General features: G+C 37.4%; 1 protein-coding gene across 1 annotated transcript in view; it reads right to left on the reverse strand.

Annotated features, from left to right (window-relative positions):
* IL23R (interleukin 23 receptor) overlaps positions 1-22,562 on the reverse strand; it is a 70,515-nt gene that overhangs the window by 26,150 nt on the left and 21,803 nt on the right. Inside the window, exons 5-7 of the mRNA XM_059686082.1 lie at positions 19,578-19,738; positions 13,239-13,384; positions 3,522-3,678 (exon numbers count right to left, since the gene is read on the reverse strand). Of these exons, the coding sequence (XP_059542065.1) occupies positions 3,522-3,678; positions 13,239-13,384; positions 19,578-19,738 (464 nt within the window). The remainder of the gene's footprint in view (positions 1-3,521; positions 3,679-13,238; positions 13,385-19,577; positions 19,739-22,562) is intronic.

A 22,562-nucleotide genomic window follows, 5' to 3' on the forward strand; every position in this document is an offset into this window, starting at 1 on the left:
CTTAATGGAAGTCCTACAACTAGGAAATTAAAGAAGAAGCTACACCAAGACTGGTAGGAGGGGTGGATATGCAGAATGGGCTGGTCCCACACCCACATGTGTCGGATAAAAATTGGAAGGGATATCTCAGCTGTAGGGGTGTCCCTTAAGGAGCAAGGGGTCCCAGCCCCACACCAGAGTTCCAATGCCCGGAAGAGAAGTCTCCACAACTTTTGGCTGTAAAAACTAGTGGAAATTGAGGCTGAGGGAGATGGAAGCTCCTGGAGTCCTAGGCAGTTCCTCTTAAAGGGTTTGCACACGGACTTACTCAGACTCACTCCCTCTGAGTTCCAACACCAGGGCAGCAGCTTCAAAGGCACCAAAGACATATGGGGAGGGACTGAATTGCCTGACATCAAGGTGGGAGCTGGAGGTGAGAGGGGAGCTTTCTCTCAGACAGTTGGCAGAGGCCATTGTTCCTTTGATAAGCCTCACCCCAACTGAACCAGCAGGTGGGCTTCATATCTGAGACTCCATCAACTTGGCTCCCAGTGTTTGCCCTGCCCTGGTGATGCCCTGAGATCCCACCCCACCCAACTTGCAGGTCCACCCACACTGTTTCCACTTTTTCCATATGAATTTCCTGTCTTGCTTGGCTCATACTCGAGGTTTTTCCAAAATCTCTCAAACAAGCAGCATCTGGCCTTGGCATGCCCTGTACTCTCCCTGTGTGGCTCCAGATGCAGCCCTAGTAGCAGCTGTCCTTGCTTCACAGTCTGAACTGCCCTGGGCACCTCCAAACCCAGCACAAGTAGTAGATATCTGCAAATCACTTTGTAGCCCATGCCAGTGCCCCGGACAGAACTCAGATGGTGGATGACCTTGGCCTGTACCTCCTGGGCGTCTCCAGAGCCACACACCCAATAGACAGCTCGAGACCACATGAAACACCACCCAACCACCTCTACAAGTGACACATGCAAGGGGCACCAGACCCCCACTGAAAATGCTCTGTGGGGTGGTCCCTACACAGCTGATCCTCCACAGGAGTCAGAGGTTGAAGCCAGTCCTTGCAGCTGATTGGCCTGGGGGTAAAGTCCTCCCATTGACATGCCAAAAGCAATCAAAGCTCAACTACAATAGGAGGGTATACACAACTCACACAGGGAGTAGGGCACATCTCAAATGCCAGATTGGGTGATAGGGGAGGCTGTGCCACTGAACCCTACAGAACATTGATTACATTAGGCCACTCTTCCAAGACAGGAAGGGCTAGCAGCTCTACCTAACACACAGAAACAAACAGGGAAGCAGCCAAAATGAGGAGACAAAGAAACATGTTCCAAATGAAAGAACAGAACAAACCTCCAGAAAAAGAAATAAACCAAATGGAGATAAGCAATAGTCTAGATGCAGAATTCAAAACACTGGTTATAAGGATGCTCAATGAATTTAGTGAGAACTTCATAAATGAAGGATACATTAACTGAAATGAAGAATTATTTATAGAGAATCAGTGGTAGAGTAGAGGAAGCTGAGAATCAAATCAGTGACTTGGAATATAAGGGAGCAAAAAAAACACCCAATCAGAACAGCAAAAAGAAAAAAGAATCCAAAAAAATGAAGATAGTGTCAAGAGCTTCTGGACAACTTCAAGCGTACCAACATTCACATCATGGGGTACTGGAAGGAAAACAGAGAGAGCAAGAAATTGAAACCCTATTTGAAAAAATAATAACAGAAAACTTTCCTAACTTGGTGAAGGAAATACAAGTCCAGCAAGTGTAGAGAGTCCCAAATAAGATGACCCATAAAGGCCCATACTAAGGCACAACATAGTTAAAATGCAAAAGATTAAAGACAAAGAGAGAATCTTAAAAGCAGTAGGAGAAAAGCAGTTAGTTACCTACAAAGGAGCTCCCATAAAGACTGCCATCTGATTTCTCAACAAACTTTGCAGGCCAAAGAGAGTGGAAAGAAATGTTCAAAGTGATAAAGAACAAGGACCTTACAACAGAGATTACTCCATTCAGTAAAGGTATCATTTAGAATGAGGGGCAGATAAAGAGCTTCCCAGATAAGAAAAAGTTAAAGGTGTTCATCACCACCAAACCAGTTGTTATATGACATGTTAAAGGGTCTCTTTAAGAAGAAGGAAAAAAAGATCAAAATTATGAACAATAAAATTGCAATAAATACATATCTACCAGCAATTGAATCTAAAAAACCAAAATAAATGAACAAGCAGAACAGAAACAGATTCATAGATACAGAGAACATTTTGACAGTTGCCAGATGGGAAGGAGTGTCAAGGGGATGGGAAAAAAAGGTGAAGGTATTAAAAACTACAAATTGGTTGTTACAGAATAATCAATCATGGGGATATAAAGTACAACATAGGGAATATAGTCAATAAAATTCTAGTAACTATGTATGGTGTCAGATGGGTGTGAGATTTATCAGATGATCACTCAGTAAGTTATGTAATGTCTAATCACTGAAGTGTCCACCTGAAACTAATTTAGTAATGTATGTCAACTGTCATTCAAAAAATTTTGTATGATTTTTTAAAATGTGTTTCTAAAATTTGGGCTTTAGGGGGCACCAAAAGAACTTTTAAACCAGTCTTTGGGTCTTGGCTTTCTCTACGTGCTGGTTGGTCACCAATATTTATAATGAATGTTATGTTTGAAAACATAAAACACAATTACAAGATGCTATATTATAATAAAAATGATGTTAACAATAGTGTGATTCTAATTAAGTTTTTCTGTTCTGAAAAAAAAAAAAAATCTAGTATATAAGCTACCTATACTAGAGAGACATCTTTAGGATAATGGGGCAATTATCAAATATTATGATAATTACAATAGGGTCATTTTATTGTACAATTGAAATCTATTTGGCTAAGATTTTATTAAATGACATGTAAATTCCTAGAATATTAAACTAGTAATATTAAGAGCAGAGAAATAGCTAAACATAAACAACAGCTTAGCTAAATTTTATTAAGAATAAAATTAAATAATTTCATAGTTAAGTGCTTTAACTCTTTCGGATTGTTTTGCATATAGTAGGTAATCAGTACTTATTGATATGATTTGATTTGTGTCTGCTTTTGAAGAATATATTTTAACAGACTGACCTAAAGAATCGAATGTAACTCTGAGTAATGTCTTTTTTCAAAAGAAGGCCTGAGGTTATTATCTGCCTCAGAATCACCCAGGATGGTTGTAAGCAATGCCAACGCTTGAGCATCCCCCCCACTCCCGCTACCTGAGACCTGTGAAAGAGGGATGGTGAACACGCACACCAGGTGGTGTGCATTGGTTTTCAGGCCCAGGAATGTTCGAGAACCATTGCATAAATTGTAGTCAGCCTCCACAAAAATCAAAGCAAATGACAATGAAAGTATTACCACCTGCCCTAGAATCCTTTTGTCAACTTTGCTAGACATCAAGAAGAAAAAAAAAGTATATAATTAGAAGAGAGATAGAGGTCAAAAGAAAAGCCTAAGAGATTAAATATATAGATACACTCACCTGTTTCAGGTGTTTTATGAAAAAAGGGTGAACTCCAGGACTGCCAGTAGCTTTTACCTGTTTCTCGACATCTCACTTGAAATACATATTTGGTATTTGGCTCCAAATAGAATGTTGACTGTTGCACATATGTAAAATTGGTGTCAAATTCCTTAACCTAAAATGGATGAATAACAATAATGAAATGATACAATGTGCTTTCAAAACAATTATTCAATTTAGCAGAAATACATGGAGTACCTATTATATTTCAGGCACTCTTCCAGAGCCTGGGAAAACAAAGAGGAATAGGGTATTTTAGGTAAAACATGGCCATCAATAATTAAATACATGTTATTTAACATTAAAAATTAAGTACAGCCTAGCCGGTGTGACTCAGTTGTTGACATGCCCTGTTGTGGGTTGCAGGCTTGATCCCCAGTGTGGGGTGTGCAGGAGGCAGCCGATCAATTTGCTCTCATCATTGGTTTTTCTATCTGTCTCTCCCTCTCCCTTTCTCTCTCTGAAATCAATAAAAATATATTTCGTTTTAACATGAAATACACATTGCATTTGATAATTGTCTCAAGATTTTAAATTTCAAGAAAGTCCAAATGTAATATATTCTTAATTTTGAAATAGCTGATTATAATGGGGTAGAAGAAATGGGGGACTTAATAGCAATTGTTTGATTTTAGTTCTCTCTCTCTCTCACTCTTTGCAGTTGGATATTTAGACCAATAATTATTCACGAATGGTTATATAATTTCACTTGCTAATGATGACTTTTAGAAAAAATTACTCATAAGCTAAACTGTTAAATTGGTCCTTATTGCAAATTTATGCAGATTCTGTAAGACCTGTTATGTATATGTATGAGTGAGAAAATGAAATGAAACATTTAAGGAAGTTGAACTGTAAAAATCTAATGGAAGATAAGCAAGAAAATAGCTGAGGTATAAACTTAAAAATCATTTTCTGGGGCACTGCAACCTGCTACAAAATGTAATGAAAAATGACCCACGAACAAGCTGCTTCAGATGGGAGAGAGAAATCACTTATACAGCACCGTTAGTGTGTTGTGATAAGGGATTTACTGAAAAAGTGAAGCATGATTAAAAGGTAGACATAAAATATGTCTAAAAATGCATTTATGCAGCAGCTGGGAGAAAACAGTTACTGAACGCTCATGAAAGAGAAAGTTGAAACTATCAAGATGCTTTTTTTTTTTTTTTTAAAGAGCAAGATAGCAACCTCATTTAGGGATTCTTCTGTTAAGACCCAATCCTTAAAAAATAATAATAATCTTAACATAAATCTTTAAAATTTGCAGTGCATTGAAAATATGTCTCTATGGAATGCTCTGCTATGTAAGCATGACTGGTGACCCCTGGGGTCTCCTGGGTTCCAGGAGACATTTTATTTGTGCCAAAAGTTTGACTTTCAACTGCATTCCTCTTCATATTAGTGTGGATGAAAGGGGCCACATGCTAACCTAATTCGCTCGGGAAAGGCCTTCATGGCGATCTTGCAAACTCAGAGGCCTAAAGTAACCACAAAGGATGGTCTGAAATGAAACTTTAACTAAAAGCAGTTATGGTGGGTAGCTATGTCCTAGGCCGGTATCTTCACTGACAAGGTCAACCTTTATCTTAACTGAGCCTATCTGTCTTTTTGCATCTATAATAATATACCCTTGAAATGTCTGGGTAACTTGTAACTTCCCTTTTTCTGGACCGCTTGGGGCACAACCTAATGTGCTGGGCTCCAGGACAAATACAACTAATTCCTTCATTGTTATGTTAATTGTTCCTACACCCACCTAAGTATGTGTCTATCCTTTTACTTTTTATCCAATCCCAGGGGTTTCCCTGCTTCGCTTTCACCCATTTCTCTAGTCTATCACCAATGGATTTCATGTAACCCACCTATGTCCCTTTCCTTTGATTGTAATGTATAAATACAGATGTAACCCACCATTCTCCCGAGCATTATCTCAATTTGTTGAGGTTTTGCTTCCTGGCATATGTCAAAAGTTTGGCTCAAATAAACTCACAAAAATTCTTTACAGGTTTCAATGGTTTTTTAAGTTAACATAGTTTCTCTTAGAAGGGAATTGTTATTCTCTAATATGTCTCTTGCCATTACATTTATAGATAAGTCCTCTTGAAGAAGTACCCTAAAGTATAGCCAGAATTCTAAACTAGAGAGAAAAAATTTACAGAACTGTTAGCAGAGTTGTTTCTAGCATTAGACAAGCCAGGTAACTGCTTAGGGCCTTGCAACCATAAGATGACACCTCAAGATGCTATTTTCAGAGGCTGAAATGAACATTGAGGGCTAGACCTAATTGAGCACCCATGGCAAGGGGATGATCTCAAGTGCAAGAAATAAGACTTTATTTTTTATAGCAGTTAATTTCTAGTTAGGTGAGGGCATAGAGAATCTCCATCAGTTTCCGGTACATCTTTTCTTACGGTTTCTTCTAAGTTTCTGGGAGCATCCTTTGTGGAGGGAAGGAGAATCTCAAACCTATTCAGAGAGCTCTATAATCCTGACTTCCTTCAAATCCCAACCTGGTACATGGCCCAGGGGCAGGGGACCCTTTTCTGACTCACCAGTGTCTTAACTCTTTTGATTCTTCCCTCTTACCCCTGGACCTGGCCAGTTTTAGCTCTTGCTGCTCAGGTCATCTTTATCTACTGTTTGGTGGAGGAGGGAAGGGACATGATTATTGGGAAACTTAGTCATGACTAATCTCTTCCCAGTCTTCTGTCTTCTACCAGCATTTACACTTTTGAAATGCAAAGGCCAAGGATTTGGCCCTCTGCTATCTGTGTATTGTTCTATTACTCTTTCCAGGGAGAGAACGAATACTTGGTTTTGTGGGGCCCATGAATTAAGAATGGGTTTTACATTTTTTAAGTGGTTGGAAGAAAAATCAATGGAAGACTACTTCATGATACATGAAAATTATATGAAATGCAAATTTCAGTGTCCAAAAATAAAATTTTACTGGAACGGAACAATGTCCACTCACTTAGCGTCTGTTTTCATGCTGCCCATGCAAAGTTCAGTAGTTGGGACAGAGACCTGCAAAGCCTAAATTGTTTACTGTTTGTACCTTGAATAAAAAGTTTGTCAATACCTTGGTCTTGTGTAATTAGAGAAGTGTCACCATCAATCCATTTACTCAAACTTATTGGGAAAATTTCCTTAAATTACTATATTGCTGCTAGGCACTATTAAAGGCAAATAATAATAACAATAATAGTTCATGTTTCATAGTATTATCTATGTGAACTAGACATTATAAGAATCAGTGTAGATACTAGAGTATAGAACAGCCCTGTCTTCCAGAGGCTCACAATTACATGATGGGGAAATATACTTGTAAACAGTTAGGTGTATTCAACATGGCAAACAGTACACAGCGGTGGGCAAGGATTGCTGAGGACTGAGCTCAAATTTTGACACAGTTTGAGATGCCAGGAAGACAGTCCATGAAGATAACCAAGAAGGTAAATAAATATTCTCCCCACAGTGTCAGCCTAGAGCAGGGGTGGGCAAACTTTTTGACTCGAGGGCCACAATGGGTTCTTAAACTGGACCGGAGGGCCGGAACAAAAGCATGGATGGAGTGTTTGTGTGAACTAATATAAATTCAAAGTAAACATCATTACATAAAAGGGTACGGTCTTTTTTTTTTTTTTAGTTTTATTCATTTCAAACTGGCCGGATCCGCAGTAGTTTGCCCACGGCTGGCCTAGAGGATCGCCTGGAGGGCTGGCTGACACCTCACAGTCTATATGCAGCTTAGCTAAAAGGGGCTGAAAAGCATCCTCAATGCACTGATTTTGCTTTCCAGGTGGGCTTCCTTTGTTCTATCAAGCCTGCTGCCTGGCTCTCCTGGAGGTTAAGATGAAGAATAATGATAACAGCCCCCATTCACTGGACATTAACTCCATTCCAGGCTCTGGACTAGCTTCTTATAGCATTTGATCATCCCCACAACCCTGTGAGGTAAGTGCTTACCTCATTCCTGTTTTAGGTATAGGAATAATGAGGCACAGAGAAGATAAGGAACTTGCCCAAGGTTGCACAACTAGAGAGGCAGAGCCAGGCATTGAACTCAAGAGCCTGTGTGCTTAGCCGCTAGGCTTTCCTGGTAGCTGCCTGGCACCAGGAAGTATGTCCCTCCAGCAATGTCTGATGGAAGCAGAGCCAAGGTGGAAAAGTGAATCTGTAGTCCTTCGTGTCCTCCCACTCTTCTTGATTCTGACTTCCTGTCTCCCTACATGGAGGCAAAGATAGCCTGACCCAGACAAAATTGATAGGGTAGCACATGTAAAACACAAAGCTTCACTCTGGCTGTTACTGACTGGATTTGGGTCATCAGGATAGAAATAGTAATTCATCTTTTTCTATGTAAGTGGTCACATTTGGAAGAATCAGAGCAGAAGGGATAGGATACGGGTTTTTGATTGAAACCTGTTTTTTCATTTTCCAAATAGTTTTGGGGATGCCCAAAGGGATGTATTAGTAAGATCTGTGAGAGGCATTTAGTTACTAACTGTGTAGTTTGGGGAGCCTGTCTTAAGCTCTTTTAAGTCCAGTCTGTAATGGAGCTGATACTACCTATCACAAAAGATTGTTATGAAGATTACTGGTAAATGGGATAACAAATATTCTTCCAGTTCCTTCATTTGTCTGCTCTTATTAAAGAGGTTTTTTTCTTTTTTTACTGATTAAGGTATTACACATGTGTCCTTATCCCCCCCATAGCCCCCCTACCACCGCTCATGCCCTCAACCCCCCGGTGTCTGTGTCCATTGGTTAGGCTTATATGCATGCATACAAGTCCTTTGGTTGATCTCTCCCCCTTCTCCCCACCCTCCCTTACCTTCCCTCTGAGGTTTGAGCATCTGATGGATGCTTCTCTGTCTCTGGATCTGTTTTTGTTCATCAGTTATGTTGTTCATTATATTCCACAAATGAGTGAGATTGTGTGATATTTATCTTTCTCTGACTGGCTTATTTCACTTAGCACAATGCTCTCCAGGACCATCCATGCTATTGCAAATGGTAGGAATTCTTTCCTTTTTACAGCAGAATAGTATTCCATTGTGTAGATGTACCACAGTTTCTTAATCCACTCATCTGCTGATGGGCACTTAGGCTGTTTCCAAATCTTAGCTATTTGGAATTAGCTAAGTAAATTGTGCTGCTATGGACATAGGGGTGCATATATCCTTTCTGATTGGTGTTTCTAGTTTCTTGGGATATATTCCTAGAAGTGGGATCACTGGGTCAAGTGGGAGTTCCATTTTTAGTTTTTTGAGGGAACTCCATATTGTTCTCCACAGTGGCTGCACCAGTTTGCATTCCCACCAGCAGTGCATGAGGGTTCCTTTTTCTCCACATCCTCTCCAGCACTTGTTGTTTGTTGATTTGTTAATGAAAGCTATTCTGACAGGTGTGAGATGGTACCTCATTGTCATTTTGATTTGCATCTCTCAGATGATTAGTGACTTTGAGCATGTTTTCATATGTCTCTTGGCCTTCCTTATGTCCTCTTTCGAAAAGTATCTATTTAGGTCCATTGCCCATTTTTTTATTGGGTTGTTTATCTTCCTTTTGTTAAGTTGTACGAGTTCCCTGTAAATCTTGGAGATTAAACCCTTATCAGAGATAACATTGGCAAATATGTTCTCCCATGCAGTGGGCTTTCTTGCTGTTTTATTGATGGTTTCTTTTGCTGTGCAGAAGCTTTTTATTTTGATGTAGTTCCATTTGTTTATTTTCTCTTTAGTTTCCATTGCCCTGGGAGCTTTATCAGTAAAGATATTGCTTCAGCATATGTCTGAGATTTTGCTGCCTGTGGATTCCGCTAAGATTTTTATGGTTTCCTGTCTTATGTTTAAGTCCTTTATCTATTTTGAATTTATTTTTGTGTATGGTGTAAGTTGGTGGTAGTTTCATCTTTTTGCATGTATCTGTCCAATTTTCCCAACACTATTTATTAAAGAGACTGTCTAGACTCCATTGTATGCTCTTGCCTCCTTTGTCAAATATTAATTGAGCATAGTGGTTTGGGTTGATTTCTGGGTTCTCTATTCTATTCCATTGGTCTATATATCTGTTCTTGTGCCAGTACCAGGCAGTTTTGAGAACAGTGGCTTTGTAATACAGCTTGATATTTGGTATTGAGATCCCTCCTATTTTGTTCTTCTTTCTCAGGATTGCTGCAGCTATTCGAGGTCTTTTCTATTCCAGATTAATTTTTTGGAGAGTTCGTTCCAGGTCTGTGAAATATGCCATTGGTATTTTATGGGATTGCATTGAATCTGTAGGTTGCTTTGGGTAGTATGGACATTTTAATGATGTTGATTCTACCAATCCATGAACACAGTATGTTCTTCCATCTGTTTATGTCTTCCTCTCTCTCTTTTTTCAGTGTCCTCTAGTTTTCTGAATATAGGTCTCTTACCTCCTTAAGTTTATTCCTAGGTATCTTAATTTTTTTGGTGCAATGGTAAATGGGATTTTTTTACTCTCTGTAATTTCACTATTGATGTATAAAAATGCCACCAATTTCTTGGCGTTAATTTTGTATCCTGCTACATTGCCAAATTCATTTATTAAGTCTAATAATTTTTTGATAGAGTCTTTAGGGTTTTCTATGTACAGTATCATGTCATCTGCGAATAATGACAGTTTTATGTATTCTTTTCCAATTTGGATACCTTTTATTTCTTCTTCTTGTCTAATTGCTATGGCTAGCACTTCCAGTACTATGTTGAACAGGAATGGTGAAAGTGAGCATCCCTGTCTTGTTCCTGTTCTTAGGTGAAATGGTTTTAGTTTTTGCCCATTGAGTATGATGTTGTCTGTAGGCTTGTTGGCTATAAGGCTTTTATTATGTTGAGGTATAATCCCTTTATTCCCACTTTGCTGAGGGTTTTTATCAAGAAAGGGTGTTGTATTTTGTTAAATGCCTTTTCTGCATCAATTGATATGACTATGTGATTTTTATCTCTCATTTTGCTTATGTGATGTATCATGTTTATTGATCCTACTTGGTCATGGTGTTTGATCTTTCTGATGTAATGCTGGATCTGATTTGCTAGAATTTTGTTGAGGATTTTGGCATCTATGTTCATGAGGGATATTGGCCTATAATTCTCTTTCTTTGTGTTGTCTTTATCTGGTTTTGGTATTAGGGTAATGTTGGGCTTCATAGAATGAGCTTGGAAGTGTTCCTTCCTCTTGAATTTTTTGGCATAGTCTGAGGAGGATAGGTTTTAGTTCTTGTTTGAATGTTTGGTGAAACTCCCCTGTGAAGCCATCTGGCCCCGGGCTTTTGTTTGCTGGAAGCTTTTTGATGACTGCTTCTATTTCCTCCCTAGTTATTGGCCTATTGAGATTTTTAGATTCTTTCTGATTGAGTTTTGGAAGGTTGTATTTTTCTAGGAATATGTCCATTTCCTCTAGGTTGTCTAGTTTGTTGGAATAGAGTTGTTCATAGTCTTTTTTTTTTTTTTTTACAATCCTTTGTATTTCTGTGGGGTCTATTGTTATTTTGCCTCTTTCATTTCTGATTTTGTTTATTTGGGTCCTCTCTCTCTGCTTCTTGGTGAGCCTGGCTATAGGTTCATCAAACTTCTTTATCCTTTCAAAGAACCAGCTCTTGGTTTCATTGATCTTTTGTATTTTTTTTTTTTTTTGGTCTCTATGTCATTTATTTCTCCTCTGATCTTTATTATCTCCTTCCTTCTGCTCACTCTGGGCTTTTCTTGTTGCTCTCTTTCTAATTCTTTAAGTTGTAGAGTTAGAAGATTTATTACCATTTTTTCTTGTTTTTTAAGGTAGGCCTGTAGAACTATAAACTTCCTTCTCAGGACTGCTTTCACTGTGTCCCATAGATTTTGTTTTGTTGTGTTTTCATCGAAAGAGAAGGTTTTGAAAAGTGAGCTCAAATTTACCAGTCACCAAGTCTCACAATGACATATGTATCTCCACCAGGGGGAGCAGAGAACAAGAGTTTCAACCAGAAAACAGCTGGTTTCTGAAAACCTATTCAGAGATACAGATAACATAATTCCTTTGTATTTTCTAAACATTCTTACAGCCTATTACTTCCTCCTACTTCTGCCAAATAAAGGAGTTTCCTATTCTCAGTATTATTCTATGACTGTCACACTACACAAGGGCCCAGGTGTCCTATTTGAGCAAAACCCTATAAACTCAAAATCTAAGACTCAAGAATTTCATTTAGGTTGTTCTCAAATTTTACTAAGTTCAGCCTAGGCAAAAGAGTAGCTGTGGATTTTTGTTTAGTGTTTATCTCATCTGTCCCAGGCGTTAAGTGTGGTGCTGCTGTGCATACAGATGCATAATTATTCAGGCAAGGAGTCCAGCAGCACGGCCACTTGGTTACTGCCCAAACGATGCATCTCAGTGTAATCTGAACAACTGTGAAGTTCACATTTCTGATTTAAATGAACAAGATAAATAAATGGCTGATAACAAGGATTTATTTGAAAGAGCAATCTTTAGAGGATGTCATGAAGTCAATATAGTTTTACCCTCATCTTCACACTCTTTAGCACATTGGTCCACAGCAAAACTCATGCTCAGAATGATGAGGCTAAAGCAGAAGGCTTTGTAGTCACACAGATAACCAAAGATTAGTGTTAAATATACATTGTTTCATTTAACTCTATGAAAACTTGTAAATTTATACATGATACATAACTCACAATTGTTTTTTGAAAGAGAGGGTTATTATTTTATTTGGATGAATATGTTCAATTCATTATGTTCACCCAGAACTAACTTTCCTTCCTTCCTTCCTTCCTTCCTTCCTTCCTTCCTTCCTTCCTTCCTTCCTTCCTTCCTTTCCCTCCCCCTTCTCTCTCCCCCTCCCTCCCTCCCTTTCTCTCCCCTTTCCTTTCCTTCCCTTTCCTTTTCCCTTTCTTTTCTTTTTTTAATTTCATCCATTCCCCCCACCTTCCTCCCCTTTGGCAAACATCAGCTTGGTCTCTATAATGATGGGTCTATTTTTGTTATTTTGTTGTTGTTTTTCAGATTCCACATATAAGTGAAATCATATGATATTTGTTTTTCTCTGTCTGTCTTATTTCACTTAGCATAATGCCTTCTAGGTCCACCCATGTAGTCACAAATGGCAAGATTTCATTCTTTTTTAATTGCTGAGTAATATTCCATTGTGTGTGTGTATATATACTAGATATATCTCACATCTTCTTTATCCATGTATCCATCATACATGAAAAATAACTCTCAATTAAGCAAACCCAGGCAACTCCATTTATCAATTATTTTTACTAAATGGCAGTTCATTGCCTCTCCTAAGACACTTGGTAACTTGCCATTGGTATTTGAGGATGATTAATTTGTCTACCAGTAGACATTCACTTTGTAACCTATACTCATCTAAGACTGAGGCCTAAGAACTAAGTAGATGGACATCTCTCAGCTGAACATTCAACTATTTAGCACTTTACAAAAAGCAAGTGGACCTGTTCAGAAAACATCTCCCTGTGTGGAAACATAGTATAATCATTATTAAAACCAGAGTGGTATGAATATCACACAAAGAATCAGATAAAAACATGTCAAATAGATCACTGTAAGTCCCCTGTGGTCACTGACTGTTGGTTGGCGATTTTTTTCATTTACTTACATACTAAAGAATAGTGAAAGTTAGCTTACATTCCAAGTTCGGTTTGTTGTAGCCTTGTGTCTCATTTCACAGGAAACCTTTTCAATTGTTGTTTGACTATTCCAATGAATTATGGTCTTGGGGACTGTAGTATTTATATCTTCAACCCTGAAAATGATAGCTTCAGAAGGTATCACTAGGAAAAAACAAAAACAAAAACCCAGCAATTTAAAACTTGCCTAGAGAGAAATGTGTGTCTTTTCATCAATCTACAGACGTGTTAAAACTCAGTACTGTCCTGGCCACAAAGTTCACTTGGTGAGAGCATTGACCCAATATGCCAAGGTTTAGGTTTGATCCCCGGTCAGTGACACATACTAGAATCTACCAATGAATGCATATATAAGTGGAACAACAAATCAATATTCTCTCTCTCTCTCTCTCTCTCTCTCTCTCTCTCTCTCTCTCTCTCTCTCTCTCTCTCTCATCAATAAATAAACCTTAAAAATTATAAAAAATTTTAAGTACTAAAAATAATTCCATGATCTAGTTAATAATTAATGATTTTTTTTCCTTGTTTTCTATTCTGTTATATAGGAAACAACTGGGATTGCTAAGTAAAATTCTTTTCAGCCCATTCTTCAGTTCTTTTAAAAGGAACTCTAATAGTCTTGTCTTTCCTCCCCCCGCCCCCCCACCCCCCCTACCCCTCCCCCCCCCCCCCACACACACACACCCTTATAATCCTAACTAATGAAATTCCAGAGCCTGGCCTTATTAACAAAATAATGTAAAAAAAGAAATAAAGGAGATAGTTCTTTTTCTCTGCATCTGTTTAGGAGAGATGTTTTGCATCCTAAATTTACTTCAAATAATTTGACTTAATAAGTTGTTAAATATAAACCTTTCACAATAATATTATTTTTATTCTCTGGTGTTATATGGAAATTTGTGTGAATATTTATGTTTACTGCTAACTTGTTTTATTTTCCATTAAAACAAATCTGTATTTGAAAGTATGATTTGAACAAAGCAAATCTCACAAGACTCTAAGATTTTACCAATTATCACTATGTTCTATGAAAATAACTTTTAAAAGGGAAATGAAATTCGGATTGGTTCTCTCACTAGTTTTTTGTTGTACTATAAGTAAGGGTGTAAATGAAATCTCTATATTTCTAAACTATATAAATACTTAAAAGTTTGTTCTGTCCAAACAGAATGGAATCATTGGTGCTTTCCATTTCTCCTACATGCACGCTTCGAACAACAACAAAAAAAACACCTATGACTTTTCTAGATGTATTACTATTAATATTATTGCATTCTTTTTTTAAAAAAAAAAATCCTTACTCAAGGATATGTTTATTGATTTTTTAGAGAGAGAGGATGTTTGTCTCCCATTCGCATTCCGACCGGGGATGAATCTACAATGTAGGTATGTTCCCTGACTGGGAATCAAACCCACAACCTTTTTGGTGTACAGGATGATGCTACAACCAACTGAGACACCTGGCAGGGACCTCTACTTATATTATTTAATAAAAAGCTCAAGACTGTATGTGTGTTTTTAGGGACCATTGTTAAAGTTTAATATCCTCTATGAATTCATTTTCTTTTCACTTATTCTAAATGTAGAAAGTATTCTTTGGGGAAATTATTTTTTAATTATTAATAACTATTATCTAAAATTATGTTCACAGGTATATGATTTATAGAGAAATATAAAAAATTAAAGATTTGCTTTCTAGTAGCACAGTCTTAGAATAAAATCTTTGGGCTAAACCTAGAGCAGGACAGAAGTCGTAGTAGAAGAATTAGTCTAATTAAAGACCTTACTGTACAGAACTTTTATCATCTGAATCCCATAGTTGATTTCCTATAGCTAGTATATGCTTCTTATAAGCAGAATCAGTATTCAGAGATGCCTAGAGTCAGGGAAGTAGACCCCATTGGGGGCTCTGAGCAAGCTCACATTATGCAGGGAAGTGGACCTTCTGAGACCACTGGAGACCACATAAGCACCCTTAGTGCTGTGTTATTTACCCCCTCCTGCCTCTCACTGCTAGAGCAGCACAAGCGTTCATTTGCAGAAAGAAATTTCTGGGAGGAACCAAAATCTGTTTAGTCCTATGAGAAATGCAGATCACAGTAAGTCAGGTTTAAGATAGAGTCTTGGCACGGTAGAGATCTAAACTAAGCCTTTTGATTTGAATCAGCTTATATATATTTAAAAAAATAAATATGTTATATAACATGTACTTGAACATATTTTTTGTTACACAAGATTCAAATGGTAAATTTTTGTTGTCATTGCTTAAGTTTAAACCTTCCCATAAGATTTTACATTTTTATTTTGGTTTTGTTTTTCTCTATTTTACATTTTTTAAAGAACTGTCAAATCTAGACCCAACTGTAAAAGAGAACTTAGGATATGATAAAATATATGATAAAACTATAAAAGAAAATATCTATAATAAGAAGTAAATGACAAATATTATGTAATAACTGATCATCCATTTGGAAAACAATCCAAATTAGAGTCTATGGAAGACATTGATTGGTGGCCAAACAACCATTCCCAAACCTCTTTTCCCTTATAGAAGAGGTAGCTTCTATCCTTAATATACTGGTAATAATTCTATTGCTTTTTTTCTACCTCATATGTATTTCTCTATAAACAATATATTATTCAGTTTTGTCTGCCATGAAATATTTACACATTGAAAAAAATCCAAAAATCACCCAAAACTGTCATGTCATCGTAGATACCATATTTGCAGTTTCTACTTGTATTGAAATAAATAGCATGTATTTACCCATAATTATTCATTGGGGAACATTAATGTTCAAAATGGCAGCCAGAAAGCACTACACTTTCTGTATTCTAATTTATTTCTCTACAAGAGAAGTGAAGCATTCCTCTCACATGCCATTTTGGTACAGTGTTACTGCACTATTACTCAGCCCTGCCTTTCAGCACAGCCTCTCTAATGTAATTAAAGCCCAATCCCATAGCTATTACGTGGAAATTGCTCCCAGGAGAGTCCACTTTCCTCAGTTTCATAGAACAGTTCATTTATCTAACTTGCAATGTCTCATTCTTAAAGTGTCACAAATGAAAATAGCTCATCTGTTAATATTCTGGTGGCTTTGTTGTGTGAAGTCCTCTATCTGTTATATTATCTGGATAATGAGGGAGGAGAGGAAAAGGAGGAGGAGGAGGAGGAGGAGGAGGAGGAGGAGGAGAGGGAGGAGGAGGAGGAGGAGGAGAGGGAGGAGGAGGAGGAGAGGGAAGAGGAGGAGGAGAAGGAGGAGGAGGAGCTCCAAACAAGAAGCTTCCTTATTCACAGTGTAAGAAGTCAGATTTGCTGGTGGTGGCAACCAGATAAGATTTTTGTTTTATGGGAGGTGTGGTGATAATTAACTATGACAAGTTAACAAGTTTGGGATGAAATCTAGGTGTCCTACTAGCTATGCAACCTTGAGCAAATTATTTTATCTTTTTCTTCATCTGTAAAATGGGCACAGTACCATGTGTGATTGTTTCCAGAACTTAATGTGATATGCTTGTTGTCTAGAACACAATTCAATAATATTATGATCATAATAAGGTCACAATGATAATAACAGTAACACTGCTACTACTAATTTAGTTACTAAAAATCATATTGCCCAAATGATAGTGGATAAGATAGCCTTTAATCATCTTTATCCATCAAGGTGAATCTGTTTGCTTTTTGGCATAAACCCTTTGATTTTTGTTTCTGTAAAAAAAATTTTTTTTACTTGAATGGTCTAATTAATATTTTACAAGAAAAAAATAGAGGATACTAAGACAATATTTTGGTTTGTTTATGAAATGCACATGGCCTGTCAGAGCTCATTTGACAGTTAAAACTATTGCTCAAAGAAATGCTGCTCTACGAGTTTGAGCTCTTGATTTCCCTGGAGGTTCTGGATGGAGGTTGCATACGGACTCATTCACTGCGGTCTGTGCTCAGGTCCTTGTGACCCATGGTGGCCTTTTTGAGCATGGGGGGCAGAGACCTCTCTGGATTTGGATATGTCTGAGGAAGGAAGACAAAAGCCAAGGCCAGGTGCATGAAATGAAGTGTTGTGTCTGTAGTTACCTTGGGGATTTTCCATCTTGCAGTAAAATGTTAATAGAAATTATTTGCAGCATGCCTCTATTCATTGGGCAGTTTGTTTCAAAGGGTTATTTGCCTCATCCCAGATCTTCAGTGAAATTTTATGTGTAATTATTATGTATTTATTAACTATGTATTAATAATACATTATGTATTATTATGTAATTATTATGAGGTAAGAGCATTTTACCCCATCTTACCTCAAAATGTAAATTTACTAAAATGTATAGGTCATGGTCAAGAGAACTGTAACTCCAAGAATATACAATGGAATGGAATTATTTTTCATCACCATAGTCAGCAGTGTTTATTTCAAATCCAAAATTCAGAGCATAATGACAGATTTTTAGACTAATACTGTTAGTTGAGATAGTTGACATTAGTCAAGACAGAAGTTGAGAAATTAAGGTATTAATTAATTAATTAACTAAGAAGAGCTTTGTGATCCCCCAAAGATACCCATGTTGTACCCCATAAGAAGGCATCACATCTCCTAAGTTATTAGTCAACAAGACAATTGTCAGACACATTGTACTGTGTGTTTAAATAAAAACTGAGGATAGTAGTTGAGGATGTTGGAAGTAGAAGCTCCTTAGCTCTGCAATCTCAGATTTCTTAAGGCAACTTAGCCTCAGTTTTCTCATGTATACATTATAATCTCTTCTGCAAATAGAGCTGTTGTGAGGGCTACAGAAGAGGATGTGTGTAATAGCAGCTAGCCTGAAGAAAGTGCCGCATAAATGTTAGCCTGCTGAAATCATCCTCCATAGAGTAATCCTCCTTATCCGGGACTGACAGGTCCAAGACTCCAGTGGATGCCTAAAACCACGGATAGTACCAAATCCTAGGAATACCGTGTTTTTTCCTGTACATATCTACCTGTGATAAAGTTTAACTTATAATTAGGCACAGTTAGAGATAAACAACAATAACTAGAAATAAAATAGAACAATTACAGTAAAAGTTATGTGAATGTGCACTCTCATAATGTATTTTGTACTATTCTTACCTTTTCACTTAAAGAAAGCCCTTTATGCTTCTCTCTGGAATATCTGAATTGTCAGCATCACTACGCTTGCATTTTGTGGCATTATTAAGTAAAATAAGGGTTACTTGAACACAAACAATGTGACAGTAAATCTGATAACCAACACAGCTACTAAGTAACTGCTAAATAGGAAGCGTATATACTGATATAGCGAGTGGATATACTGATAAAAGGATGATTCACAACCTGGGCAGAATTTAACAGGATGGCTCTAGACTTAATCACCCTACTCAAAATGGCAAACTATTTAAAACTTGTGAATTGTTTATTCCTGGAATTTTTCATTTAATATTTTTGGACCACAGTTAACCGTACATAACTGAAATCACATAAAGCAAATCCACAGATAAGGGTGGGCTATTATGATAAAAACAGGAATTACTGGAATGAGGATTATCAAAGAAGGTGACTCACATTTGGTGTTCATTGGCTGAACTCTGGCTTTAGGGCTGGTATATAGTTATAAAATGCTCAAGTTGTAAAAGGCCAAATTACTTTTTGGAATTTATCTTCAGGAGAAAACCAATTACAAGCAAAACTTTAGCCAAAACGTTGTTTGTGGCAATAATTTATAATGGTGAAAATTTGAAAACAGTCTAAATCTTCAACCATAGTGACTAGTTAATGACATTTATTAAAATACTATTGTAGATTAAACTAATAGAAATATTTATTCCATATTGTAAGTCAAAAAAGGCAAGGCCTAAAAATATCTGAAGCAAAAAATATTAATATTTGTTCAATTTGGCTGGTAAAGATGTCTACAAAATTCTCCACAATTTTCTATGTATTTTGTAAAACTTTTCAAAATAAAAACATAACTTCCACAATAGTGCATACAGAAGAAATTCTTTATTATGTTGCCCTTTTCAGAACATAAAACTCATAATATTTTATTCTAATTCTTATTTCCTTCCCTCTTCCCTGGTAGACGTTAAGGCATTTAGGGCAGCAGGTACCTTGTCTATTTTATCCCCCGTAGCCCTTAGAACAATCACTGAACATAAAAAGTTATCAGTATTTTAAAAAACAGATACAGCCATGTAGAAATTATGGGTAATTCTTGTTTTCTTTATCATGATCTACAAGAACTTTCAGGGAACTCCTTTTAGATCTAGACTTCACTTAACTAGGTCAACACAAATTAGTTGTTTATTTGCAAATACAGTATAGGATTTCTTATTCTTTACCTATATCATCCAGGTGAATTTGCAGTTGTTTTGACTTCTCCGTACCTAGTACATTTGCAGCTTGGACCCAAACCAAATACTTCTTGCCTCCTTGTAATGAATCAGTGGAGATGTTAACATAATTTGAGGCGAAATATTGTTGTTCTTCTTCTGTCTCTAAACTTTAAAAAAAGATCATAATTACCAGTTATGTTTGGCTTGAATTAATTATTCCTGAATTTTTTGATGCTACCTTTTTAGCCTGCTTTCAGAAATCAACATTTACTGGGGGGGGGGGGGGGGGGGAAATAGATCAAACTTGATTTTATTTTGAGAATTTAAAAAAAGAAATTCAAGACTATCTATGACTACAATGTGACTTTCATGGGCCCTAAACAATTTTGCCTTCATGGACTCCATCTATTAAGAAAAAAAAAAAAGTATGTATGTGTGTAGGTGTGTTTATGCTTATATATACATGTACATACCTATGTTTTTATAATATTTTACAACTGTTGCTATAAAAGCAAATATATTAATATCACATATTAAAACATTTTCTCGAACTTAACAGTTAATTTTTTCCTTCTGATTTTAAGTGAAATTAAACGTTTTCATGGGCTCCTGAAAGTATTATGGGCCCCAGGCACTATGCCTACTGTGCCTATTGAGTAAGTCAACTCTGGACATAGCTTAAAACACATGAGCACCCTCTGGGAAAGGGTGTTGCATAGGGGCTCAGTGCAAGGGCTCAGATGTAGGATAACCATAAGAATGAGGTGAAGGGTGATGGCAGGTTGGGGGTGGGGGGTGGAGGGTGGGGAAGAGATTTGGATGAGATAGGGGAAGACTAATCTTCCAAATAGGGAAAAAACAGTATGTTCAGAAACAAATAAATGAAATGACTTGCCGGTTTTGAGAAAATTCAACAAGTTCAATACTTTGGGGCATGAAAGTATAAGAAATAACTTGAAGTAGAGCAGACCAGGTCAAAAAGACCTTCTACGTATTTTGAGGTTAGAAATGACTGGCTCTGATGGTTGATCGGATGAGGGGATGGAATAGATAGAGGAGAGAGACCCTCTTTGGAATGAGAGCTATAGAGAGCTATTAAATTATCACTTCCAATTATATTTATCTAAGTTTTTATAAGTGAATAATTGAGGATCTCTAACCCACCAATTAAAATTTCCAGTTACTTGTTAAGGCTAGCACTTAACATTTTATTAATTGACATTACCTTTGAACAAAAAGTTTGAGCCTCTCTTTTCAGTCTTTGAAAAAATTTACTCTGTAATATTTTAAGGGGGTGGGAGATTGGGAGTAGTGGGGAGGAGAGTACTGGGGAATGTCTCTTCCCTCATTTTCTGGTTCTGTAAAGAGAAATTGTCTTTAAACGTCCCCGCTTCTTGTCCTGCCCCTCGCTCTCCTTTCCCTCTTGAAAGTGGGGTGATTCTACTCAAGAATAACTGGGCCTGGGCCTCAGTCTCTTCCTCTTTCCTTTCCCCTCGGGAGTCAGAAGACCAGGGAGATGTCCTTTTCTAGGCTGCTCCTCCAATATGCTGTAAGATTTTTTAAAAAATATATATTTATTGATTTCCGAGAGATGCAAAAGGGAAAGGAGATAGAAACATCAATGATGAGAGAGAATCATTGACTGGCTGCCTCCTGCACACCCCACACTGGGGATCAGACCCGCAACCCAGGAATCAAACCATGACCTACTGGTTCATTGGTCAATGCTCAACCCCTGAGCCACACCGGCCAGGCAAAATCAGCATTTCTTGTCAGTTACTCCATTATTGTCAATAGCGTGCTGCCTTTCTCATATCCTCAGTTTACCTTTGTTTGTGTGCCATTTTAAAAAATTCATTGATTCGAAAGAGAAGGAGAGAGAGAGAGAGAGAGAGAGAGAGAGAGAGAGAGAGAGAGAGATAAGGAAGGAAAGAGGGAGAGGGAGACAGAGAGAAGGAGACATTGATCTGTTGTTCCACTTATTTATGTATTAACTGGTTGTTTCTCATATGTGCCCTGACCGGAGATTGAACCTGCAACCTTGGTGTATCTAGATGACTCTCTAACCAATTGAGCTACCCAGCCACAGCTCTGTTTTCCATTTTTAATAATTTTCTCTCCGTCACACTTAAGAGACAACCAAAGTGAAGCATTTTTTAAAAGACTATTTTCTCTTTTCTCCCTGTTTTGGGAGCTGTGACCATGGTCTAGGTTCTATCTCTATATTAATTGCCATTGGTGTATTACTTGCAGATTCCTAAGTTAATTGTACTACATTGTGAAACCTAACTTGATATAGAAATCTAATTTAGAAGGGAAATAACCTTGGAATTTGAACAACGGTGAAAAGACAAGTACCTTATATTTTTGTATTTAACAAATAGAACACTTCACAAATTTGTATGTCATTTTCATTCAGGGGTCTTCTCCATCTTCTGCGCTGTTCCAATCATAGCATTAGTGCTGCAGAGGCAAGCACCGCCTGATTCTTTATCTAATACCATTAACTGCTCTCTGTCCTGAGGGACTGACTTGATAGGCTTTGTGGGGAAGAAACATTTTATAAATCACTGGCATTTCATCCCTGTGGCTCCACTTCGGGTCCTGTTCCTATTATGTGTCTATACAGCAACTTTTGAATTTCTCCAGCCCCACAGTCCCCCAGCCAGGATTATAACTTGCCAGACACTTAGAATTGTTGGAATCCAGAGTAACGTGCTTGCTAAGACACAAAACTCCAGGGAGGAAAAGAGGAACCAGCCTTATACTACCATGAAATAAATGCGTTTATAAATCAAATTACTACATAAATTATATTTCTGTTTTTTAAACTTATTGCCACTATCAGAGCCGGATAACCTCAGCAGGCAATCAAAAAATCTCTCTAAGGCTGACAGAGGGTGGGGGGAGAGGGGTCCACAGCGTGCAGGTGGCAGCAGCTACTCGATCTTGTTCAGCTCAGGTTTCTAACTGTCAGTATATATTTTCCAG

Source organism: Myotis daubentonii, chromosome 3, assembly GCF_963259705.1.
Source record: "Myotis daubentonii chromosome 3, mMyoDau2.1, whole genome shotgun sequence".
Taxonomy (NCBI): Eukaryota; Metazoa; Chordata; class Mammalia; order Chiroptera; family Vespertilionidae; genus Myotis; species Myotis daubentonii.